The sequence below is a fragment of the Equus przewalskii genome, chromosome 22, assembly GCF_037783145.1.
Source record: "Equus przewalskii isolate Varuska chromosome 22, EquPr2, whole genome shotgun sequence".
Lineage (NCBI taxonomy): Eukaryota > Metazoa > Chordata > Mammalia > Perissodactyla > Equidae > Equus > Equus przewalskii.
Window position 1 is genome coordinate 48,178,952 of NC_091852.1, and position 19,449 is coordinate 48,198,400.

Sequence of the window (19,449 nt, forward strand, 5' to 3'; positions counted from 1 at the left end):
CAGAGATGAATCACCCTATTACGAGGGTTCCTGGACTGGGGAGCGGGTGAGCAGCTCCTCCTTCCACGCCAGCAGTGGAAGCCCTGTCTCCAGACAGACGAGATGGCGGAGAGCTCGTGAGCACAAACTGCCCCTTCGGGCGCCTCCAGCCAGATGTCCAGCTGGACCCTGAGAAAATCTACCTTTTGACCCATATCCTGAGGACTCTAGGTTCTCCTTCTGGCGTCCCTGAGCTGAGCCCTGGCACCCTTTGAGGACAGCAGAAGTCAGAGAGAGGAGGTATAGGGACGGGGCAGAGGCCTAGACCCTTGCTGAGGAAGGGTCCAGAGTCATGGGGACTGGGCTGCTGTGGGCAGAGCCCCCTCGCAGACCCAGTATCTCAGCTCCAAGCCTGGCTTGGCCACGGACCAGTCAGGCAACCTAGACAGCTCTCTTCCCTCAACCTCAGAGTCTCAGTTTCTTATCAGTCACCTGGAGGTTTCAGATGGAGTTCCTCCCCCACCCGCAGGGCCTCTCTAAGAATCAAACAAGAGTGTGGATGTTTCAGGCCTTGAAACTGTGTTACACAGTCAACAGAGAAAGAAAGATTCATTCCAGAAGCTGCCTGCTTAATCAGAGCCACACATCCTCGTGTGCGACTGTCCATGTGCATGCAGGTGTGTTCCTTGCTGGGTATATGCATGTATCCATGGAGGTCTGTGTGTACATTTGGGTGACCATGGGGTCCACGCATTCACGTGTGTGTCTATGAGGGCCTGTGTGTGCATGTGTGTGTCCAAGGGGGGGTCTGTGTGCATATCTGTGTGTGTTCCTGTCTAGGCCTGGCTGGGGGTCTGTGTGCATATCTGTGTGCGTTCCTGTCTGGGCCTGGCTGGGGGTCTGTGTGCATATCTGTGTGCGTTCCTGTCTGGGCCTGGCTGGGGGTCTGGGTGCAGTGTTTATAGAAGCCAGTGATAGGATATGGGGATCTGTTGAGGAATCTGGAGATGGACAGGCTGGACATTTGGGCCTGCCCCTTGCTGGCCTGGGGAAAGAGGAGCTGGTGACTAGTGACATGGAGCTGACACAGACCAGGCCATCACTGCCGATAGGCCTATGGTGCCTGGAGGGCTCCAGTTCACATCTCAGGGACCAGATCCCCAGAGCCCCTGGGCTTTCTGATTTCCCATCTCCCTCCTCACTGACAAGAAAGCTCCTGGAACCAGGGTGGGGTTGTTTCAGAGGAGGAGGGGTCAGGACCAGAGGTGGAGGAGAGCAGGAAAGCTCACAGATTTTGGGCCGGGGACGGGGGGCTGGGAGGGGGCCTGAACCAGGACCCAGCATTTGCCTGGCCTCTGAAACCAGGAAGAAGGCATGGAGCATCCTTTGGGCTGAGGCAACCAGAGGGCTTCCTGGAGGAGGAAAGATTTGGCTGGGGATTTTGTGGAGGGTCTTCCAGGTGAGAGACTGCTGGGCCAGGCCCTGATAGGGATGACTGCTGGCCTGGTACAGGATGAGAGCAGCCGTGGTGAGGCTGGGGAGGGACACAGAAAGCACAGGAGGGGCCTTGGCTTCTACGCCAAGAAGCTGAGTTCCTTTAAGCCCAGGGCTCTGAGGAAGCTCTCACAGGGACTGCGGCAGCTGGAGACAGGGAGAGGGAAGCCAAGGAGGCAGAGCCCTGGCCCCACCTCCTGCTCAATCACAGCATCTTAATCATTTTACAGGAGGGTTCTGAACAGGATTACAACTGACAAATATTCCACCGCTAAGAACAATAGCTAATGGGAGACCTGAGGGTTTTTTTTAAAAGATTTTTTATTTTTCCTTTTTCTCCCCAAAGCCCCCTGGTACATAGTTGCATATTTTTAGTTGTGGGTCCTTCTAGTTGTGGCATGTGGGACACTGCCTCAGCATGGCTTGATGAGCGGTGCCACGTCCGCACCCAGGATCTGAACTGGCGAAACCCTGGGCCGCCAAAGCAGAGCGCGCAAACTTAACCACTTGGCCTCGGATCCGGCCCCAGACCTGAGGGTTTTAAGCAGAGGGCTGACACGGTCTCCCTTTGCCATTTAGAAGGGTCACTCCAGCTGCTGAGTGAATGACAGGTTGGCAGGGGAGAGACTGAATCCAGAAGGCCTGGAAGGAGGCCACAGAAGAAGGAAAGGCCAGATGCAGAGCTATGGCTGGAGTGAGGGATGAGGGCTTGAGTTTGGGATTTAGGAGGCAGAGTGGGCAGGGCAGGGCAGAAAGAAGCTGAAGTTGGAGGCGTGCAGAATTGGGTAGACAGGAACCTGAACCTGAGGTGGGGCCCAGGACAGCTGCTCTCTGAGATGCCTGTGGTCTGAAGGGGGCGAGGATGGGAGACAGGTGGTGGAAGGAGGCTCTGCATCTGGCGTTCCAGAAAGGCGATGGGCCCTGGTGTACTCTCCCCTCATCCCAACCCAGTCTAGGGGCTAATTACAGGGCAGCCACCAGCTGCCCTAGTGGAGAGGAGTCACAGGGGAGGGATCCAGGCCAGGGGTTAGGCTACAGCAGGAGATTCTGCAGTCAGACTTCAGGAATGACTTCTGAGGGTCTCTAGACCTGGGGTCAGTGGCAACTGGGCTCCAAGGAGACCCTACTGGGGAGAGATGGGAGTGGGGGTGTTGTGGAGGGAGATCGGGGAAAGGCCAGGATGCCGTATCTGACTATCTTTTTCTTTTTCTTTTTTAATTGAAATATATTTGACATATTGTGTAAATTTAAGATGTATAACATGTTAATTTGTTACATTTATATAGTGTAATATGATTGCCATTTTAGCGATAATTAGACTTCTATCACACTACATAATTATCCTTTTTTGAGTGGTTGGACTAATTAAGTTCTAGTCTCTCACTAAGTTTGTTGCTTATAATAATGATATTTGTGTCTATATTCATGATAGTATGTATTAGATCGCTAGGGCATTATTTACGACTCATTGCCAGTTTATACCCTTAAACAACCTCTGTCCTACCCCCACCCCAGAGATCTATCTTTTCCATCCAAACCATTGGTCATCAAGTGGAACAGGGGCTGGGTCTCAACACCCTCTTCCCCCTCAGTCAGGGCCCAACCTTGGCCTCGTCGGTCTTTAGGAGGCCCAGGCCCTGTCCTGTGCAGGTTTCCAGTCTGGGGGACTAGAGGAGAGCTGGGTCCTGTTTTGAGGAGTCCCAGTAAGGGGAACAGAGGAGAGTTAGGCTCAGAGCTGAGGTGGACCAGCGTGCTCACCTCCCACTCCCTACCCCCCTCCGTCCCCTGCTTCTCTGGGTCTTGCTGATAACAGCTTCAGTCCATGCCTTGGGCAGAGGGAGAGGGGCAAGGGGCAGGCAGCCCAGAACGGGGGAGGGAGCCAGCATTTTCACTCCTCGGGGGGCCACAACCAGAGAGAGCTGGAGCTCAGGCCTCTCTACTCCTTTATCCCTCTTCACACACCCCTTGGCCCCAGGTAAGCCCACGCTCAGCAGGCAAGCCTGGAGCCAGGATGCCTCGATTCTCTGTGGTTCCACCCCCACCTCCCTGTGTGACTCTGGACAAGTTCCTACACCTCTCTGGACCTCATGCAAACCAGAAAAATTATCCTCCCTGTCTCCCTCCCTGCAGTTGAAGTGAGAGAGGGAAGTGGACTTGAACACCCTGGCCCCCTCGGTTCCCTGGGGCAGGCTAAGATGCCGCCTTCTCCTCCCTCCTTCCCTGCAGCAGGGGGATGGGAGGTGGCCTTTCCTGTGGAGGGCAGGGGTGACTCACGTGCCTCAGGCTTCCCCTCCCCTTTATCAGCTCACCTGGATTAATCTGTGACTCACAAAGTGAGTACCGGATGTTGGGGGGTGGGTATGTGTGTATATTTATTAGGGGAGGGGGTGCTCAGACTAGCCCAAATCTAACTTAATAGGTCGGGGACCAAGCAGCCCTCAGGACTTCGTTGAATGTAACCTGCTGCAAGGACCCCTAGGTCTTGGGGTCTTGCTCTTTTTCTGCAAAGTAAGAAGCTGGGCTGGGGAAAACAGTCTTCAGCTAAAAGGATTCTGGTTTAGAGAGGTTGTCAGATACCACAGCCAGAAGGGAAGACCCTTTGAGAATTCACTAAATGTAACTACATAGAGAGGCTTAGAAGTTCTGACAGAACGGGGGAAAATGAACCCCAAGAAGGGGAAGGCTTTATTTAAAATAATTTAAAGCCACCGGAAGGAATCCTTGTCTCTTACTGAGAGCTTTTTGTCCTGACTTACTCTTTGAAAACGGAGTGGATTTCCCCTTTGACAGCAACCCAGAGCTAGAGGCAAAACCCTGCACACACAGGCTAGTGCATACAGACGCGTACACGCCCCCCAACACACACGGAGCAGACAAATCACGTCCTACATCAGACCAGACTCCCACCCCATCCAGGTCCACCTGCCAAGTTAAACGCAGAGGCTCACAGAGGCGGACACACCCACGGGGATCCGTGACCATCACCCTGCACACCCTGGCCCACAGAGGAGTTCCTTCTAGGCCTCTTCCCACCCCAAGGGTCCGGCTCCTCATACCCCTGCGCCCCACAGAGCCATCTTAGACCACACCAGCTTCCTCAACTACTTCCCAAAGGAAATCTGAGGAAACAGGTGGGAGCCTCAACATGAGGGATTGGAATGGGAGCCCGGGCTTCCTGCTCCCCCGACACCCCACCCTCTAGGCTGAAGCAGGGAATACAGAAAGGATGGTGCAGCTCCTTGGGTTCTCCGCCCTCTTCCCTAGCCACATGGGACACCCAACAAAGCCATTATCATGCCCATTTTAGAGGTGGGGAGGCTGAGCCCAGCAAGGTGTGTGGGACCAAGGAAAAAGGAGACTGAGGAGGGGCCAAAGATAGCCATGGACGCAGGGCTCCGTGAGGCAGGGACTGCACTTCTTTCACGGAAAATAAAGCCTGGCCAGCTGGCATCTGGGATTCATGAATGAAGAGCAGGGGGATAGAGCTGTAGACCCTAGCTTGCACAGTCGATCAATGCATCCACTGTGCTAAGTTCAACCACTGGCCAAGCTGTCCCATGACAAGTAGGGACTGGCAAAGGTTCACAAAGACTAACAGAATTGGGACAAAATTGAAGACCAGAGTTCCCACGTGTGGCTCATCCTTCAGAGGATGATGCCTGATAACCAGGCATCAAAGCCCCTCCACAAATGGGCCCCTGCCTGCCGTGGACCCCCTTCCCTCACTCAGAAAGTAAGGATAATTAAAAATACATACTTGAGGGCCAGTATGACTGTGATCAAATTCCCATACAGAAGACATGTAAAATGACAGTGCCCAGCACTGTAAGTCACTCAATATTAGCAACTTTTCATTACTTTATCTTTCACCATCACCACCCACCTACTCTAGGGAGAGATCACAAATGATGACTCCTTTCCCCTTGAAGTCTTCCGGTGGCCTTCCCTGGCCTCCATCTGCCTGGGCTGGGGGCCCCGTCTGCACACACCTGTCTCCTGCTGGAGCAGAGCACCATACCAGGTGCCAGGAAACCAGTGTTCAAACATGTTCCCTGCCCCTAGAGCTTCCAGATAGGGGACACGGTCAAAACCATGTGAAAAAGGCAGACAAGCCAAGAACATGGGGAAATGAAGTGATTTAATTTTAAATCAGAGTTTAAGGCAACAGAAGAGTTCATGACGCTGGACATGACCGCGAAGGATCCAACCAGACAGTAATTGCTCTAATGTTTCAGTGGAGGGAAAGAGTGCCTCAGGCTGGGGTCGAGAGAAGGGTTTAAGGAGGAGGCACTATTTGAGCTGAGTCTGGAAAAACAGCCAGGATTAGGGAAGACGAAGGGAGAGGCTGCTGGAAGGAGGGTGTGGACCAGGCTGAAAGGAAGCAGCATCTCCCTCTCCCAGGGCACTGGGATCTCCGGGAGAGCAGGACTTGTGTCTGGCTCACCTCTGACCCCTGCTGCAGGAGCACAGTGGGGCAGTTTGTGACATGAACAGGCAGACACACAGAGTTGGAGGGGCTCAGACAATGAGAGGCCAGGGCAGCACTCGGCGATTTCCGCATCTCTCCTGGACTAGGGACCACCAGTCCCCTCATGCCTTCCTCCACGCAGCCCCTTCCTGTCCTCTGTGCTTTTCCATGTTACCACCCAGGGAAGCAGCAGAACCAACACAGGAAGGCATTGTGTCCCCCTTCAATGTGGTCTATTCATCACACACAGCCCCCTCTCCACTGCTCAATGGTGGTACTCTGTGACCCTCAGGAAGAGCCACACCTTCTCTGGACCCCATTTAAAGGCCTGATGCTGCACTGAAGGCACACTGAGGTCCAGGCACACACCCTGGTAATGGGAAGGGGACAGAGCCTCAGCCCTGGGCACATGCCCTCCTCTCCAGGCTTCTGGGAGCAGCCTAGGAAGGGAAAAAAAAGGTCCAGGCCAGGGCTGACAGTTGGATGGAGTTCATCTGGGGTCCATTCAGCTCCCTCTCTGAGCTGGCTCCCACTCCTCTTCAGGGAGTTCAGACGGTCAAGCCCAGGGGACTCCGTAGGACACCATGGCCCCTGCCCCAATGCTGGGGCATCAGAAGGAAAGCTGGGGCAGGGCTTTTGCTGGGGATGATTCAATGTGTTCAGGCCAGCAGGCCCTCCATGGGGGTCCATATGCAACGAGGGTGGAGATCACGCCGTCTTGCTCCAGACATCTTGGACATCTTGCTCCAGAGGTCTGAAGTCCTGCCGTCCATCTACAGCTTGCTCCTGGGGCTAGAGATCACACAGTCCACCGCTCACTTCGGGCCTCCACAGCCTGCACCAGGCCTTCACCCAGGATGGCAAAGTCCTCCAGGATGGCTTCTACATTGGGCACCAGCACCAGCTCCTCACCTTGAGACACCACCATGCGACCCTTTGTGTTGGAGGCCTGGGGGAATCAGAGAAATGTGGATTGAGGTGTCACAAAGGCACACCCAGAAACACCAAGACACACATGCTTCCCAGCTGACACAGGGTCACTCATGGAGCAGGCCACACACAGATATGCATGCCCACATGGAACCACATATTCACACTCAGGAACAGAGGGCTGTCACCAGCCAGCACACCTTGAAAGGCTGAGGCTGGAAGCTGGCAGGCTTCCAGAGGACACCGATCACCTCTCCGCCATGCTGGTCATAGAAGAAAAGGGCCAGGTGCCCAAAGGCCTCCTAGGAAAGGGTAAGACAGAGACAAGGTTACAGGTGGGCACCTAAGAGCCACCTCCATGGCTCAAGCTCCACCTGGAAGTCCCCTCCTCAGGGTCAGTCGGCCCTTTAGGACCTACCCTGAGCTGTGCCAGATAGAGCTGAGGAGGATCGTAGCCCAGCACGGGCATCAGGGATAAGGACCCTGGCTCACTGAGCAGGCCACGGCAGAAGGAGGCAGCTGGCGAGTCCACAGCCTGGCGGTGCCGGGGGATGTGGCGGGGAGACAGGCGGATCAGCACATCATACATGTCCAAGGGTGGCCGGAACACTGTCTAAGGAAGCGTAGGGAGGGGTCAGCAGTGCCCACTTGGGAGTTGGGAGCTGGATTACAAACCCCTCGACCCGCCCATCATGGCTCCCTCCTTCCCCTTTGTCTGACCCCCTCAATTTGGACCCGAATGCTCATATGAAGGCAGGAACATTAAGACCCAGGTGACGCTAGCTTGGGTCTAGCAGGAGGAGTACAGCCTAGAAGCACGAGGCCTGGATGGAGCTGGGGCCCTGGTTCTCCTCCAGGCTCCACCACTGCCAGGCACTGTGGGCAGCTTCAATGCCTTCTTGGGATTCAGTCTCACCAAATAAGGGGTCTAGGCATCTCGTGAGGGCCCCTAGAGCTCTGGGATTCCATGATTTAAAGGTAGAATCCCCAGGGCCCCTGGAGTCAGCCTTGGTCAGGGGCTTACCCTGATGTCCCCAGGCCCCCGGGGATCCATTAGCTGTTTCTCTAGGACAGGCAAGGCCTCAGCTGCCAGGACCACGAGCCGCTGTAGGATCTGGGGGATACACACACACATCAGGTCAGACCCGACCACAGGTCTCTCTTAGGTCAGGCTGGCCTGTTTTTCCCTTGGGGGAGAAAACCACACATTTAGGGGCAGGGATGGGACTGAACCTGGGGCGAGGGTCCATCCTGCGTCCATACAGAGCTTTTGCGATCCTGGGGGGTATAGACGACCATGACAGGGAGTTGTAATCGAGTTGCCAGGAAGCCACTGCGGATCTCCACCTGCTCCTCCACTGTGGACAAAAGGGGTCTTGGGTCAGAAGCACTCGGCGATTTCTGGGTCAGCTGGCCCTCTCCCCAGGATACCCTCTACTGTCCAGGTCCTCCTACTGTACACCCAGCAGCTGCCCATCACAGGGATTTTCCAATGCCCCTCCCCCAAGCGGCAAAAGTGATGAAAAGGACACCGCATTTACCTCAATCGGGTGGGGCGTTAAACTCCCAGCCTCAGCCCAGAGGCAGAATTTTCCACTGCCTGGCACCCTAGTCCAGTTTCCGGGCCAGCACAAGCTGAGGCCTGCCCCTGGCCCCCTCCCTCCCTGTGCTCCCACACACCTGGGGAATTAGGAAGCTGACACCCTCATCGCTGCTGGGACCAGGAGCTCCTCATATTACAACAGAAATCATTACTCCCAGCCCCAAGAGCTCAGGGCATCTATCCTAATCTGGCCCCTTTCCTGTTCCCCACCACAAGACTTCCCACCCGGTGTTCAGAGTTCCCCTTCCACTTGCCTCTTCCCTTCCCAGGCCCCCAGTGGCCTGCTGACCCTCCCCAGCCCATTGTGTTTCTGATCATCACGTGGGCAAACCATATCTCTATGGCCTCAGAGCTCCCTGAAGACTTGATCTTGGCCTTTTCCTCCTAATAATTCCCCACCCCAAGGCAGTCAGAGTCAGGGAAAGATATCTCGGATGGAGCAGAAGAAAGAAAACCTCACCAATTGACAGGGAAACCCTTGCCAGCCCCACTCTGCAATCCAGAAGGGTAGTTCTTCCAGCTGTCTGACCCCAGTCCTCCCACTTACCAGTGAGCTCATTGTTGAGGTTGACAATAAGGGGGTTGTTCTTCCAATCAAAGGTGGATACCAGGAAAAGGAACCGAAGGAAGCCCACCTCGGGAGAGCTGAGGGGAACGAGTGAGCAAACAGTCTGGAGCCCAGTCACACCCCCTAGGCTACCCCAACAGTCTCGGAAGCCTAGACCCCTCGGCATGGATAGTGGGGGTGTCTTAGGACCCCTTCTGTCACTTGCTTTAGCCACCCTCTCCCAGCATGAGGGATAAAAGCTGGCCCCAGGGGAACTTCTTGGCTAGGGAAAAGGTGGAGGGAATCACCTGGGAGGGGTGAAGGGCTCAGGGTGCAGGAAAAGGGCAGCAGCCACCAGGTCCAGGCTCTCATCGGTGAACCCCTCACCTAGAAGCTGGGCGCGCACCCACCGCTTGGCCAGCCGAGCCACACCCGAGAAGGCTGGGTGCTGCTGTTGGAGTCTGCAGCAGGAAGAAGGCAGTGACAATGAGACCCACACATTCAGGGCCCAAGAACAGGTTCAGCCCTACAGCCACTGTGTATTCAACCTCTACCCAACACTGGCCCCCGTGCTAATGTGTTACATTCTCCTAACTAATGCCTCAAGAGGTTGGTCCCAGCATTATTTCCATTTTACAGAAGAGAAAAACAAGATCCAGGGGGGAATCCTGCCCAAAGGGACACAGCCATGAAGTGGCAGGGCCAGGATTCTAGAACTTGCCTGACTCCAGAAGTCCTCTCTCTAGCTATTACACCATCTCTGGCCTCCCAGAGAGACAGGTGGCCAGGAGAGCAGAATGGGGCAGGAAAGGGTCTGTGGATAGAAGAGCCTACGCAGGTGACCATACCCATGCAAGGCACTGGTGAGCAGGGGCAACTGTCTTGTGGCCCTCTCAAGGCAGAGGGAGGCGGGTGTGTCCCTCAGTGAGATCATCCCCTCGGGGCTCCGCATCTCCTTCAGGATCTGGGGCTCCCGCTGATAGGCCACACAAATCCGGAACACAAACCCATCCTGTTGGAAGAGGGTACGGGATGGGGAGGTACATGTTGGCCTGGGGTACCCTGACACCCCCGTCCCCTCCCTCCCTGGGGGTATCCCTGCCTTGCATCAGCCTAACCTTGAGGACATCAGTGTGCGTGGCTGTGGCACGGCACCGCAGCCCATGCTGTTGTGTCAGCAGCTCTGCCAGACGCAGCTGGAAGGCAGCTCGGACCCGCCGTATGGCCTCAGCATCCTGTGGCCACTGACCACTGCCCTCTAGGTGACAAATCACTGGAGAGAAGAGTGAGAGGTCTCAGGCTGTGGCCTGGGGTGGGAAGAGTTCCTCTTACCCCCTCCCAAGAGCCCCCTCACCAGTCATGGGTTCCACGTAGGCTGGACAGGGCTTGTCTGGCCGGGGCAAGAGTGAGGCCTGCTCTCGCAGGTGCTCAAAGAAGGAGTAGGCTGGCTGGATTGGGGCTGGTGGGAACACCTATGGAGAAAGGGGGGCTGAGGAAGGGGTCTGGGGCTGGGAGGGAGTGTCCACAGTCAGGAGGTGGGAGGGAGAATACTGAGTGAGTGGAGTAGAGGTGGGGGTCACCAAGCAGAGAGGGCTCCCTGCCCCTCACACCTCACCTCAGTGTAGCGCAGCACTGGGTGAGCTCCCTGCACAGCAGACACAGTCAGCGGGAGACCTTCCAGCCCCCAAAGCAGGCGGCTGAGGTCATCATAGCAACGCACCGCAGCTGCGAGGGCCTCCTCACCTGTGCTGGAGGTCTGAGAGGGAGAAGACAGTCAGCAGGCCAGGACCCCACAGAACTCCATCACCACCAGGGATTCTGCCCTGGCTCGGCTGCTGCAGAGAGCGTGCCCCCTCTGCTGGACACTCCAGGAAGCACAACCTGGCTGAGATGGACGTTCTCCATGCCCTCACCCAATCAGGCCACACAGGGTACTCTACAATCCCAGGCTTGACCCCAGCCCTGAACCAGCGCCCTTACCTCTTTCAGGCCTTGCATTAGCACGTCCAAGAGGCCCCCCATATAGTGGACACAGGTATCTGGGATGTCAGCATGGCTGGAAAAGGGATACAGACAGTGTGGGCCTTGGGGGCTATGAAGTGACCTGCTGGCCGTGAGCTGCTCACCTCAAAAGCTCAGGCCAGACCCTCCTAAAAGGCTTCCCAGCCATGGTTGCCTCCTGGCATTCAGATACTAAACTCACAGTGCCAAGAGGTGGGTGACCACCTGGTGGGGAATGAGGCGCTTCTGGGCCATAGAGGCTGCCTCCCAGACCACAGCTTCCCGAATGGCTCCATCCTGGAAACGCCGAAGCTCTGAGCGAGATCCCCAGAACTGGCGGAAGTCAGCAGCCTGAGGAGGAAAGGGGTGAGAGATCAACAAAAACGGGCTCTGTCGGAAATCTCCCCAACAGGCCTTAATCCAAGTGGCATGAGGACAATCCACCCCACTCCTCCCAATGCACATGCTGGGCTTCCCAAGACAGGGCCCAATCATGCCCAGATCCCAGGGCTCCTCACCTCGGGCTGGTCGGCCTCTGGACCCAGCTCGAGGACACTGGTCAGCCCCTCAGGCCGGAGGAGCAATCCCAGGGTCAGAGTCCCAGAGTCTCTGTGCTTCGGCGGATCCTGGCTGATGTCCCACTGTAGGGTGTAGAAAATGCTGAGCTCAACTCAAGAATTCCCCAGCTTATTCTGGAACCCTACTTTCTAGCTAGAAGGATGGTGTGTCTTTCCTATCTCCTGGGGCCCTGGACCCAAGCCCGTCAGAACCACCAACTTCCCGCCCCATACCACCTCACCTCTGAGACTGGTGGCCGAGAGTGGGCCAGCAGGTGCAGCCGAGACCCCAGGCCCTGCTCCAGGAGGGTGGTTAGTGGGCCCAAAGCAGCTGAGACATAGTCCCCACCATGATCCTGCAGTTCTGGCCACAGCTTCAGCCGGTGACATGCAGCCTGCAGGCGACTCAGTGGATGGAGACTGGGAGGGCATAGAGAGTCAAAGGGGGAATCAGGTACTGCTGGCCCCAAGTATCACCCTCCCCCAACCAGGAAGATCTGAGCACCTGCCTGAGGACCTCTGTCCCATCACCTTAGCCCCATGGAGACAGAACCTACTGACATACCCTGTCACCCGTGAACTTACTGTAGGACATGGTCAAAAGCTCGAATCATCGGTTTGGGAGTCATCAACAGCAGCTGGAATCCATCGTCAGCTTTGCTGTCTAGCAACACCATAGACAGCCGTGCCTCGTGCTGCACCTGGGCCAGAGCGTAAGGCGGGAACTCAGATGGGGGCCTACCACCACTGCAGCCTCCCCTCATTGATCTGAGGGCTCACAACAACAGACATGCCTGACCTAAGCTCTTTGGAGAGGACTTTCTGGGCTTCTGGTGCTGACAGAAGGGACAGAGTCTAGGCTGGGCCATTTGGGGAACCCAGGAGTGAGGGACCACTGGTACCTGGTGGTAAGTGGAGGCAGTGACATCCGCACACAGGTTGAGACGGCCTGAGGAGTCCAGGAAGACGACAGGGAAGGCCTGGTGGAAGTCAGCCAGGGCCGGCTTGGAGGGGAGAGAGAAGCAGTCAGGGTGGGGGCTTTACCTTCAGGCCTCCGTGCCCAGACTCGGCCATACCCCACTCACCAAGGAGGGATCTGAGCTGAGACATAAACTGATCCCGTTGACCGTCAGGTCTGTGGTGGCTGAAGTGAACCAGAGAAGGTGAGTATGTCAGCGGGTATCCCCTCCACGGGGACTCAGCCCTAATGACACCCTCCCTCTGGCCAGGTGGCTGCAACTGCCTGCCTCCAGGATTCAGTTTGCTCATCTGTCTGACAGCAAGAATTCAAATGACCCTTGATGAGATGAGAGGATTCCCAGGATGAGTGGAACCCTTGGCCTTTTTGAGTCTAGCCACCTTACCCAGAAACTGCAAGACGCTTCTCAGGACCTGGTAGCCGCTCATGGTGGTGTGGATCTTGCGTGTGGACACAAGGAAGGCAACCAGCATGGAGACAAGGAACCCACTGAACCCTCCCAGGCCCTGAAAAAGAGATGGAGAGAGAGGCCCAAGCTCAGAGCCAGCCCACCACTCAGTGAGGCAGGGAAGCTGGGCCACTCCCAAGTCACCTTGTCCAGTTCCCGCTGCCGCAGCCAGATCTTCAGAAGTGCCACACCATCCTTCAGCCCCAAGGCTGAGCCCAGCACGGTTGACAGCAGCTGCATGTGGGACTCAAGGGCTGTGTCCTGCAGGACCCATGTGTTATAGTGGGGGGTGGGGGGCTCTGGGCTACCTGTGGGAGGAAAGGGGAAGCCATGAGAGGAGAAGTCCCCACAACAACCTTCCATCAAGCTCCCCCTTGACACCAGTGCCTGCTCACCATTCCCTGGAGGACTCTGCCCTCGGTACCAGGCAGAGCGCACATTGTTCTTGGATGGCAGCAGACGGCAGGGGCGGAAGAAGTCAGGCGGAGGGCATGGATGCAGGCGTACAGTGACCAGGCGCTCATCCTTCCCTGAGGGAAGACAGGGGTGCTGAGACCCTCCAGCCCCCTGGGGCCAGAGGGGTTCCTGCACCACCATCCTTCTGCTTGAGGGCCCATGCCCTCTCACCTTGGAACCTGAAGTCCCTATATCTTCTCCCTCAAACTAGAGGCCCAAGCCTCTCACCTTGGACTTGAGGGCCCTGTGCCTCCCCCGCCAGATATGTCACCCCATACTGTGCCCTCAGTCCTGTGTGTGCCTCCCCCCCCAGATGTATCACCCCATACTGTGCCCTCGGTCCTGTGTGTGCCTCCCACCATGTGGCCGTAGCAGCAGCGAGGGTTTCAGATGGCAGCCATTGGTGTAGGAGAAGTGAACACTGCCAAAGAGGGGGTCTTGGGCCAGGTGGTGAGCTAAGTGAGCAAGGTAGAGGGCACGCTTGCGGAAGTAGCGCTGGTTCAGCCCATCTTTGTCCTGTAGGATCTCCTAGAGGGGATCAGAAGAGAGAGATGACCAGACACTTAAGTGCTTATTGTTGGAGAGCTTGGGGGCCACAATGAGGCCAAGGTGAGAGTCATAGCTTAGCAACCCCAGGGATTCTCCGCTGGCCAGTGGGCCCGAGCCAGGGCTAGCAACCCCATACCCACTTCTCAAATAAGGAAGGCAAGGTTCCAAAGGGGTAGCAACTGACCCACAGGCACATCTAAGCTGCCCTCAGGATGACTACAGTGATCTACTCTTTTGATTTAGAATTCAGATTTCAATCTCCTGACAAGTGGCAGGTGGGAAAGAAAGAGGGACCCAGGAATTTCTAAGTGGTGAAGTGGCAGGCCTCTCTATCCCCTAAATTCTGGACCTCACCCTGGGCATGGTCAGTGCCACATCCACATTGACGTCCGGCCGGATGCAGGTGCCCAGCAGGTAGCTGCCCACAACAGTGACCTGGGCTGGGGGCAGGAAGCGGAAACAGCCCTTCACGGCATAGGGCACTTGGTGGAGGGGGACTTGCACCCCAGCCGGGAGCCATGCCTGGTCAGTCAGCTGTGGGGACACAGATAGTGATACATATTGATTTGATTGCCTTCCTAACACGTCCCCCTGATGTCTAGTAGACATCTCAAATTCAACATGTCAACATGTTTGAAACCAAACTCCTGATCCTCCCATAAACATGTCTTCCCACAGTCCCCATGGCAACTCCATGTTAGTTGCTCAAGCCAAAAACATTTAAATCACCTCGATCCATCTCTGTTCAGAACATGCATCTCACTTTTTTTTCCCCCAAAGCCCCCCTAGTACATAGTTACATAGTCATGTATTTCAATTGTGAGTGCCTCTGGTTGTGCTATGTGGGACACCACCTCAGCATGGCCTGATGAGTGGTGCCATGTCTGCGCCCAGGATCTGAACTGGTGAAACCCTGGGCCACCAAAGCAGAGTGCACGAACTTAACCACTCGGCCATGGGGCTGGCCCCCCATCTCACTTTCAAAAGGCATCCAGACACTAACCGCTTCTCCACTTCTCTACTCTAGTCTGAGCCACTACCATTTTTCAGTGGATCACTGCACAAGATTCCTAACTAGTCTCCCTGATTTCACCCTTGCCCCCCTCCATGTTACTTTCAACACAACAGCCTGAGTGAACTTTTTAAAATTGAAGTTAGATCACATCACTACTCTATAAACACACCCTGCAGTGGCTCCCCACTTCACACAGAGCAACAGCCAAAGTCCTCGTTTTGGTACACAAGGCCCTGCATGAAATGCCACCTTCCTCCCTGACCTTTCTGAACTCATCTCCTTCTGTTGTCTCCTTATTTATTCCAAGGAACGTACCAGACCTACTCCTGCCTTTCAGCCCTTGTGTCGGCTGCTTCCCCTTACTAGAATGCTCTTCCTTTCTTAGATATCTATATGGCTGACTCACTTCCTTCAAATCTTCACACAAATGTCACTTCAATGAGGCCTACCTCAACAACCCTATTTAAAACTGCAAACCATTCCTATCATCTGACAGTCCCACAATCCCCTTATCTAGGCCTACTTTTTCCTTTTTCCATAGTGCTTTCCACCTTTTAACACCACCATGTGGTTTCCTGGTCATGCTTATTATCTACTGTCCATTACCCCAACACTAGAACATAGGCTACTTTATTCACTGACACCTCCTAAGGATACAACTATCACAAGCACATAAGTGTTTACTGATTGAATGAACACACAAGTGACGACGCTCCTAGCTGAGCCTCTTGGCAGTGAGAATGAGCTCCCTAGCACCCCAACCCCTCCAGAGAATAGCTAGGCCCCTGCTTCAGAGGCCCTGACTGGGGACTTCCGGGCTTTCCAGTTCCCCACATCACCTGCCTTACCTCTGTCTCAGGGGTTGAGGGTATCCTCATGATCCGCTGGTTGACCTCCCGTAAGAAAGCATCGATCCGCTCCTTTTTCTTCTCGGACAGCCTCACTTCCTTCAGCAGCTCCTCTACCTATAACAATGGGCGACAGAGAATCTTTCAGCCTCAGAGTCCCAGGCCTGCCCCTGTAATTCAACCCTCAGCCACCCAACGGTACCTGTAAACGAAGCAAGCTGGAGTGGAACAGACTCTCGGTCTCCCGAAGGCGGTTCAGCTCCTCATTGGTAGGCTCCTTGTACAGTTCTGCCCGGCTGAGCTTTACAGGCTGTAGGAGGCCCTCCCCTGGAGACCCAGCCACTGTACGCTTCTTTGAGGATCCTTTCTTCCCCTTCTTGCCTGTACCTTCCAGAGCTGGCTCCATCACCTGTGGCCAGCGAGAGAAAGAACAGTGTGAGGGGCCAGCCCCATGGCCGAGTGGTTAAGTTTGCGTGCTCCACTTCGGCGGCCCAGGATTTTGCTGGTTCAAATCCTGGGTGTGGACATGGCACCGCTCGTCAGGCCATGTTGAGGCCGCATCCCACATGCCACAACTAGAAGGACCCACAACTAAAAAAATACACAACTATGTACCGGGGGGCTTTGGGAGAAAAAGGAAAAATAAGATCTTTTAAAAAAAAATACACAACTATGCACCAGGGGGCTTTGGGAGAAAAAGGAAAAATAAAATCTTAAAAAAAAAAAAAAAAGAAGCCAGTGTGAGATCATCAGTGTCTAGCATCCACTGCCTGAAGTGCCACCATGATAGGATGTGGGTAAAAACTTCACCTGCTCCCTCTTTTGAATGGGAGTCAGACTGTGTAAAACTCAGGATAATCATACTTAGAAGAAGAGTACTGAGCTCTAGACTGAAAACTTCTGGAGCTGAGGGTTTCCTGTCTACCTGCAGTACAAGCACCGAGCCCTGCTTGGAGATGGTAGGGGTAGTAGCCAACTCGGCCCTGCCATAAGCAATGCCCGAGCTCCTTGTATTTCCAGGTACCATGCATCAGGGAGCCTCCTCCTGCTAGGTTAGTCCTGGGACTTCACAAATCGCATCTTCACTCTTGCCCTATCCAAATCCTGCCAGGTTCCACTTCCCCTAGCAAGCCCCGACTACAGACTGCAGCAGTATATATTAGATGCTCAACGATGGAAAGAGCTAGAACCTAGTGGCTGCGGAGGATACACTCAGTAGGTGATTCAATCCTCACAATAACCGTAACAGAAAACGGACGTTTGAAGGAAACCAGGTGAAATCGAGGTTCCAGTTAGTACGCCTAGATTGTGAGCAGGCTTCAAACCCCTGTCTGCGGGATCCCAAACCTTCTCCCCTACAGCCCTGGGCCCTGCCCCACTCCACGGCCCGGTACCCGTAGAGCCTTACTGGAGCGCTCCGGGAGCACCACCATGTGCCCTTCGTTACAGCAGGGAGCACAAAATTGAGCACAAGAGAGAAGATCCCACCCTAATGTCAAGAAGAAGGACTGATCAGGGAAATATCCAAGCTCCGAGGGGTCCCTTCAACTTCAAGGTGCAGAGCTCGCGAAGGGAGAAGCTGAACAGGCTTTACTACTCCTATCCAAATAATGCCAGGTTCCATCTCCCCTAGCAAGCTCTGTCTGTCTCAGTGCCCCACGCTGGAAGCAGCGGGGCAAAGGGGCTCCTCCAGAGGGGACCGCCCTCGTGCTCTTCGCCAGCAAGCTGTCACTGTCAGGTTCTGCCCTCTCTGGCACGTTGAGCATCCCTTCCTCCAAATGGCTCACCCACCTCCGGCTCCCCAGCAGCTCCGCGAACCTGCGCTCCCGCAGGCGCCGGCCCCATCCGTCCGGGTCCAGGTCTCGCTCCCGCACTTTGGGGTTTAAGGCCGGTGTGCTCGGCACACTTCTTCCACGTCGGCAGAACTGCCTAAGTCCTGGGCAGAAGGGCCAAAGGCCCTCCGCAGAAGCGCCGAAGATGCTCCGCAGAAGGGCCAAAGCCCCTCTGCAGAAGGGCGAAGATGCTCCGCAGAAGCGCCGGAGACGCTGCCGAAGCCCTAGGCAGAACCGCGGCGGCCCTCAGCAGAGCGTCCACGAGGCGCAGCAGATCTGTGGGAGGGCCCTGCCGAGATCTGCGGGGACCATGCCAAGGTCTGTTGGGGGCCCTGCCGAGATCTGCTAGGACCCTGCCGAGATCTGCAAGGGGGCCCTGCCGAGATCTGCGGGGGTGCCCTGCGGAGATCTGCTGGGGTTCCGGGCGGACCCCCGGAAGCACGTGTCGCAAGACTCCGCCCAGCTCCTGAGCCATTGGGTGAGTGCAGCCTGTGTCGCTCGCCATTGATTTCCGTCACTCCCCAGAATCGCCAATTATAGGGGAGGGGCTAAACAGGGTTCGATTTACGGCCTCTTTGCGACGCCAGACCGGAAGCCTGCCGGTAGCTTGGCGGTCGCTGCCTTTTCCTCACTTCCTCCGCTTGGGAGGAAAGGGGATAGGCGGAGCTAGTTTGGGCTTTTTGGGACGGGGCTTGTTTACAGTAGTTCACCACGCCGATGCCCGTTTTTTCTTTCCGAGGTTTTGGTTACCGTTGGTCAACCTCGGTTTGAAAATATTAAATGGAAAAGTTCTAGAATTAAATAATTCATAAATTTTAAATTGGCCGCCTGAGTAGCGTGGTAAAATCTTGGGCGGTTGGGGTCTGTCCCTCGCTGTCCCCTTTGTCCAGCACAGGCACGCTATATGCTGCGAGCCTCTGGGTTGTCAGCTTGACTGTCAAGTTACGGCAGTGCTTGTGTTCAAGTAACCCTTATTTTACTTAACAATGGCCCCAAAGTGCAAGAGCAGTGATGTTGGCAATTTAGACATGCCAAAGAGAAGCGGTAAAGTGCTTCCTGTGAGTGAAAAGGTGAAAGTTACTGTCTTAACAAGGAAGGGGGAAAAAATCACTTGCTGAGGTTGCTAAGATCTAGGGTAACTTTTGTTACAGTATATTCTTATAATTGTTCTATTATTGTTGTTAATCTCTTACTGTGCCTAATTTATAAATTAAACCTTATCATAGGTATGTACTTATGTATAAGAAAAACCGTAGTTTATATGTATATATATGAGTCTATACTACATGCAGTTTCAGGCATCTATTGAGAGCCTTGGAACTATCCTGAGCCGATAAGGGGCATCTACTGTGTTTACACCAGTGATTTATAGAGCCCTTTCGCCATCCAACACATCTTATCAGTTAACCAGTTTTGTCAGTTCTACCTCCAAAATGTATTTCGAATTTGTTCACTCTTCTCTGTCTTTACCGCCAAGTTTAGTCCCAGTCGTCTACCCTTGTGCCTAGATAATAGCTTCTCTCCAGTTTATTATTAAATTTTCCAAATCTGTTGAAGTGTTGCAATACTAATATAATGAATACCCATATACCCATCATAACTTAGTGCTAACGTTTTGCCAAATTTGCTTTGTCTTTAGGTATTTATGTGTTATCATTATTTTGCAGAAACATTTGAGAATCAGTTGCACACATCCCAAATACTTTGGCATGTATCTACTAAGAACAAGGACTATCTCTTACA

At 54.7% G+C, this 19,449-nt stretch overlaps 1 protein-coding gene across 4 annotated transcripts; it reads right to left on the minus strand.

Annotated features, from left to right (window-relative positions):
- Positions 1–5,594: 5,594 nt before the first annotated feature.
- Positions 5,595–18,274, minus strand: NOL6 (nucleolar protein 6). 4 transcript variants are annotated; one of them, XR_011531669.1, is made up of 26 exons: positions 17,666–18,245; positions 16,077–16,283; positions 15,875–15,991; positions 14,366–14,545; positions 13,822–13,990; positions 13,402–13,536; positions 13,151–13,314; positions 12,944–13,064; positions 12,665–12,723; positions 12,482–12,583; positions 12,165–12,280; positions 11,822–11,999; positions 11,541–11,663; positions 11,225–11,373; positions 11,002–11,077; positions 10,637–10,777; positions 10,376–10,493; positions 10,140–10,294; positions 9,870–10,033; positions 9,330–9,482; positions 9,022–9,119; positions 8,105–8,229; positions 7,896–7,985; positions 7,290–7,480; positions 7,072–7,173; positions 5,595–6,890 (listed from the first exon to the last, which is right to left on the minus strand). XR_011531669.1 is itself a non-coding variant. In XM_008526349.2 (26 exons), the coding sequence occupies exons 1-26, from the start codon at positions 17,717–17,719 to the stop codon at positions 6,741–6,743; spliced, it is 3,441 nt and encodes a 1,146-aa protein (XP_008524571.2). In that variant the 5' UTR covers positions 17,720–18,274; the 3' UTR covers positions 5,595–6,740. The 4 variants fall into 4 exon arrangements, 1 of the variants encoding a protein (XP_008524571.2); XM_008526349.2 differs by having other exon boundaries at positions 7,290–7,484; positions 17,666–18,274; XR_011531671.1 differs by lacking the exon at positions 9,022–9,119.
- Positions 18,275–19,449: the final 1,175 nt, after the last annotated feature.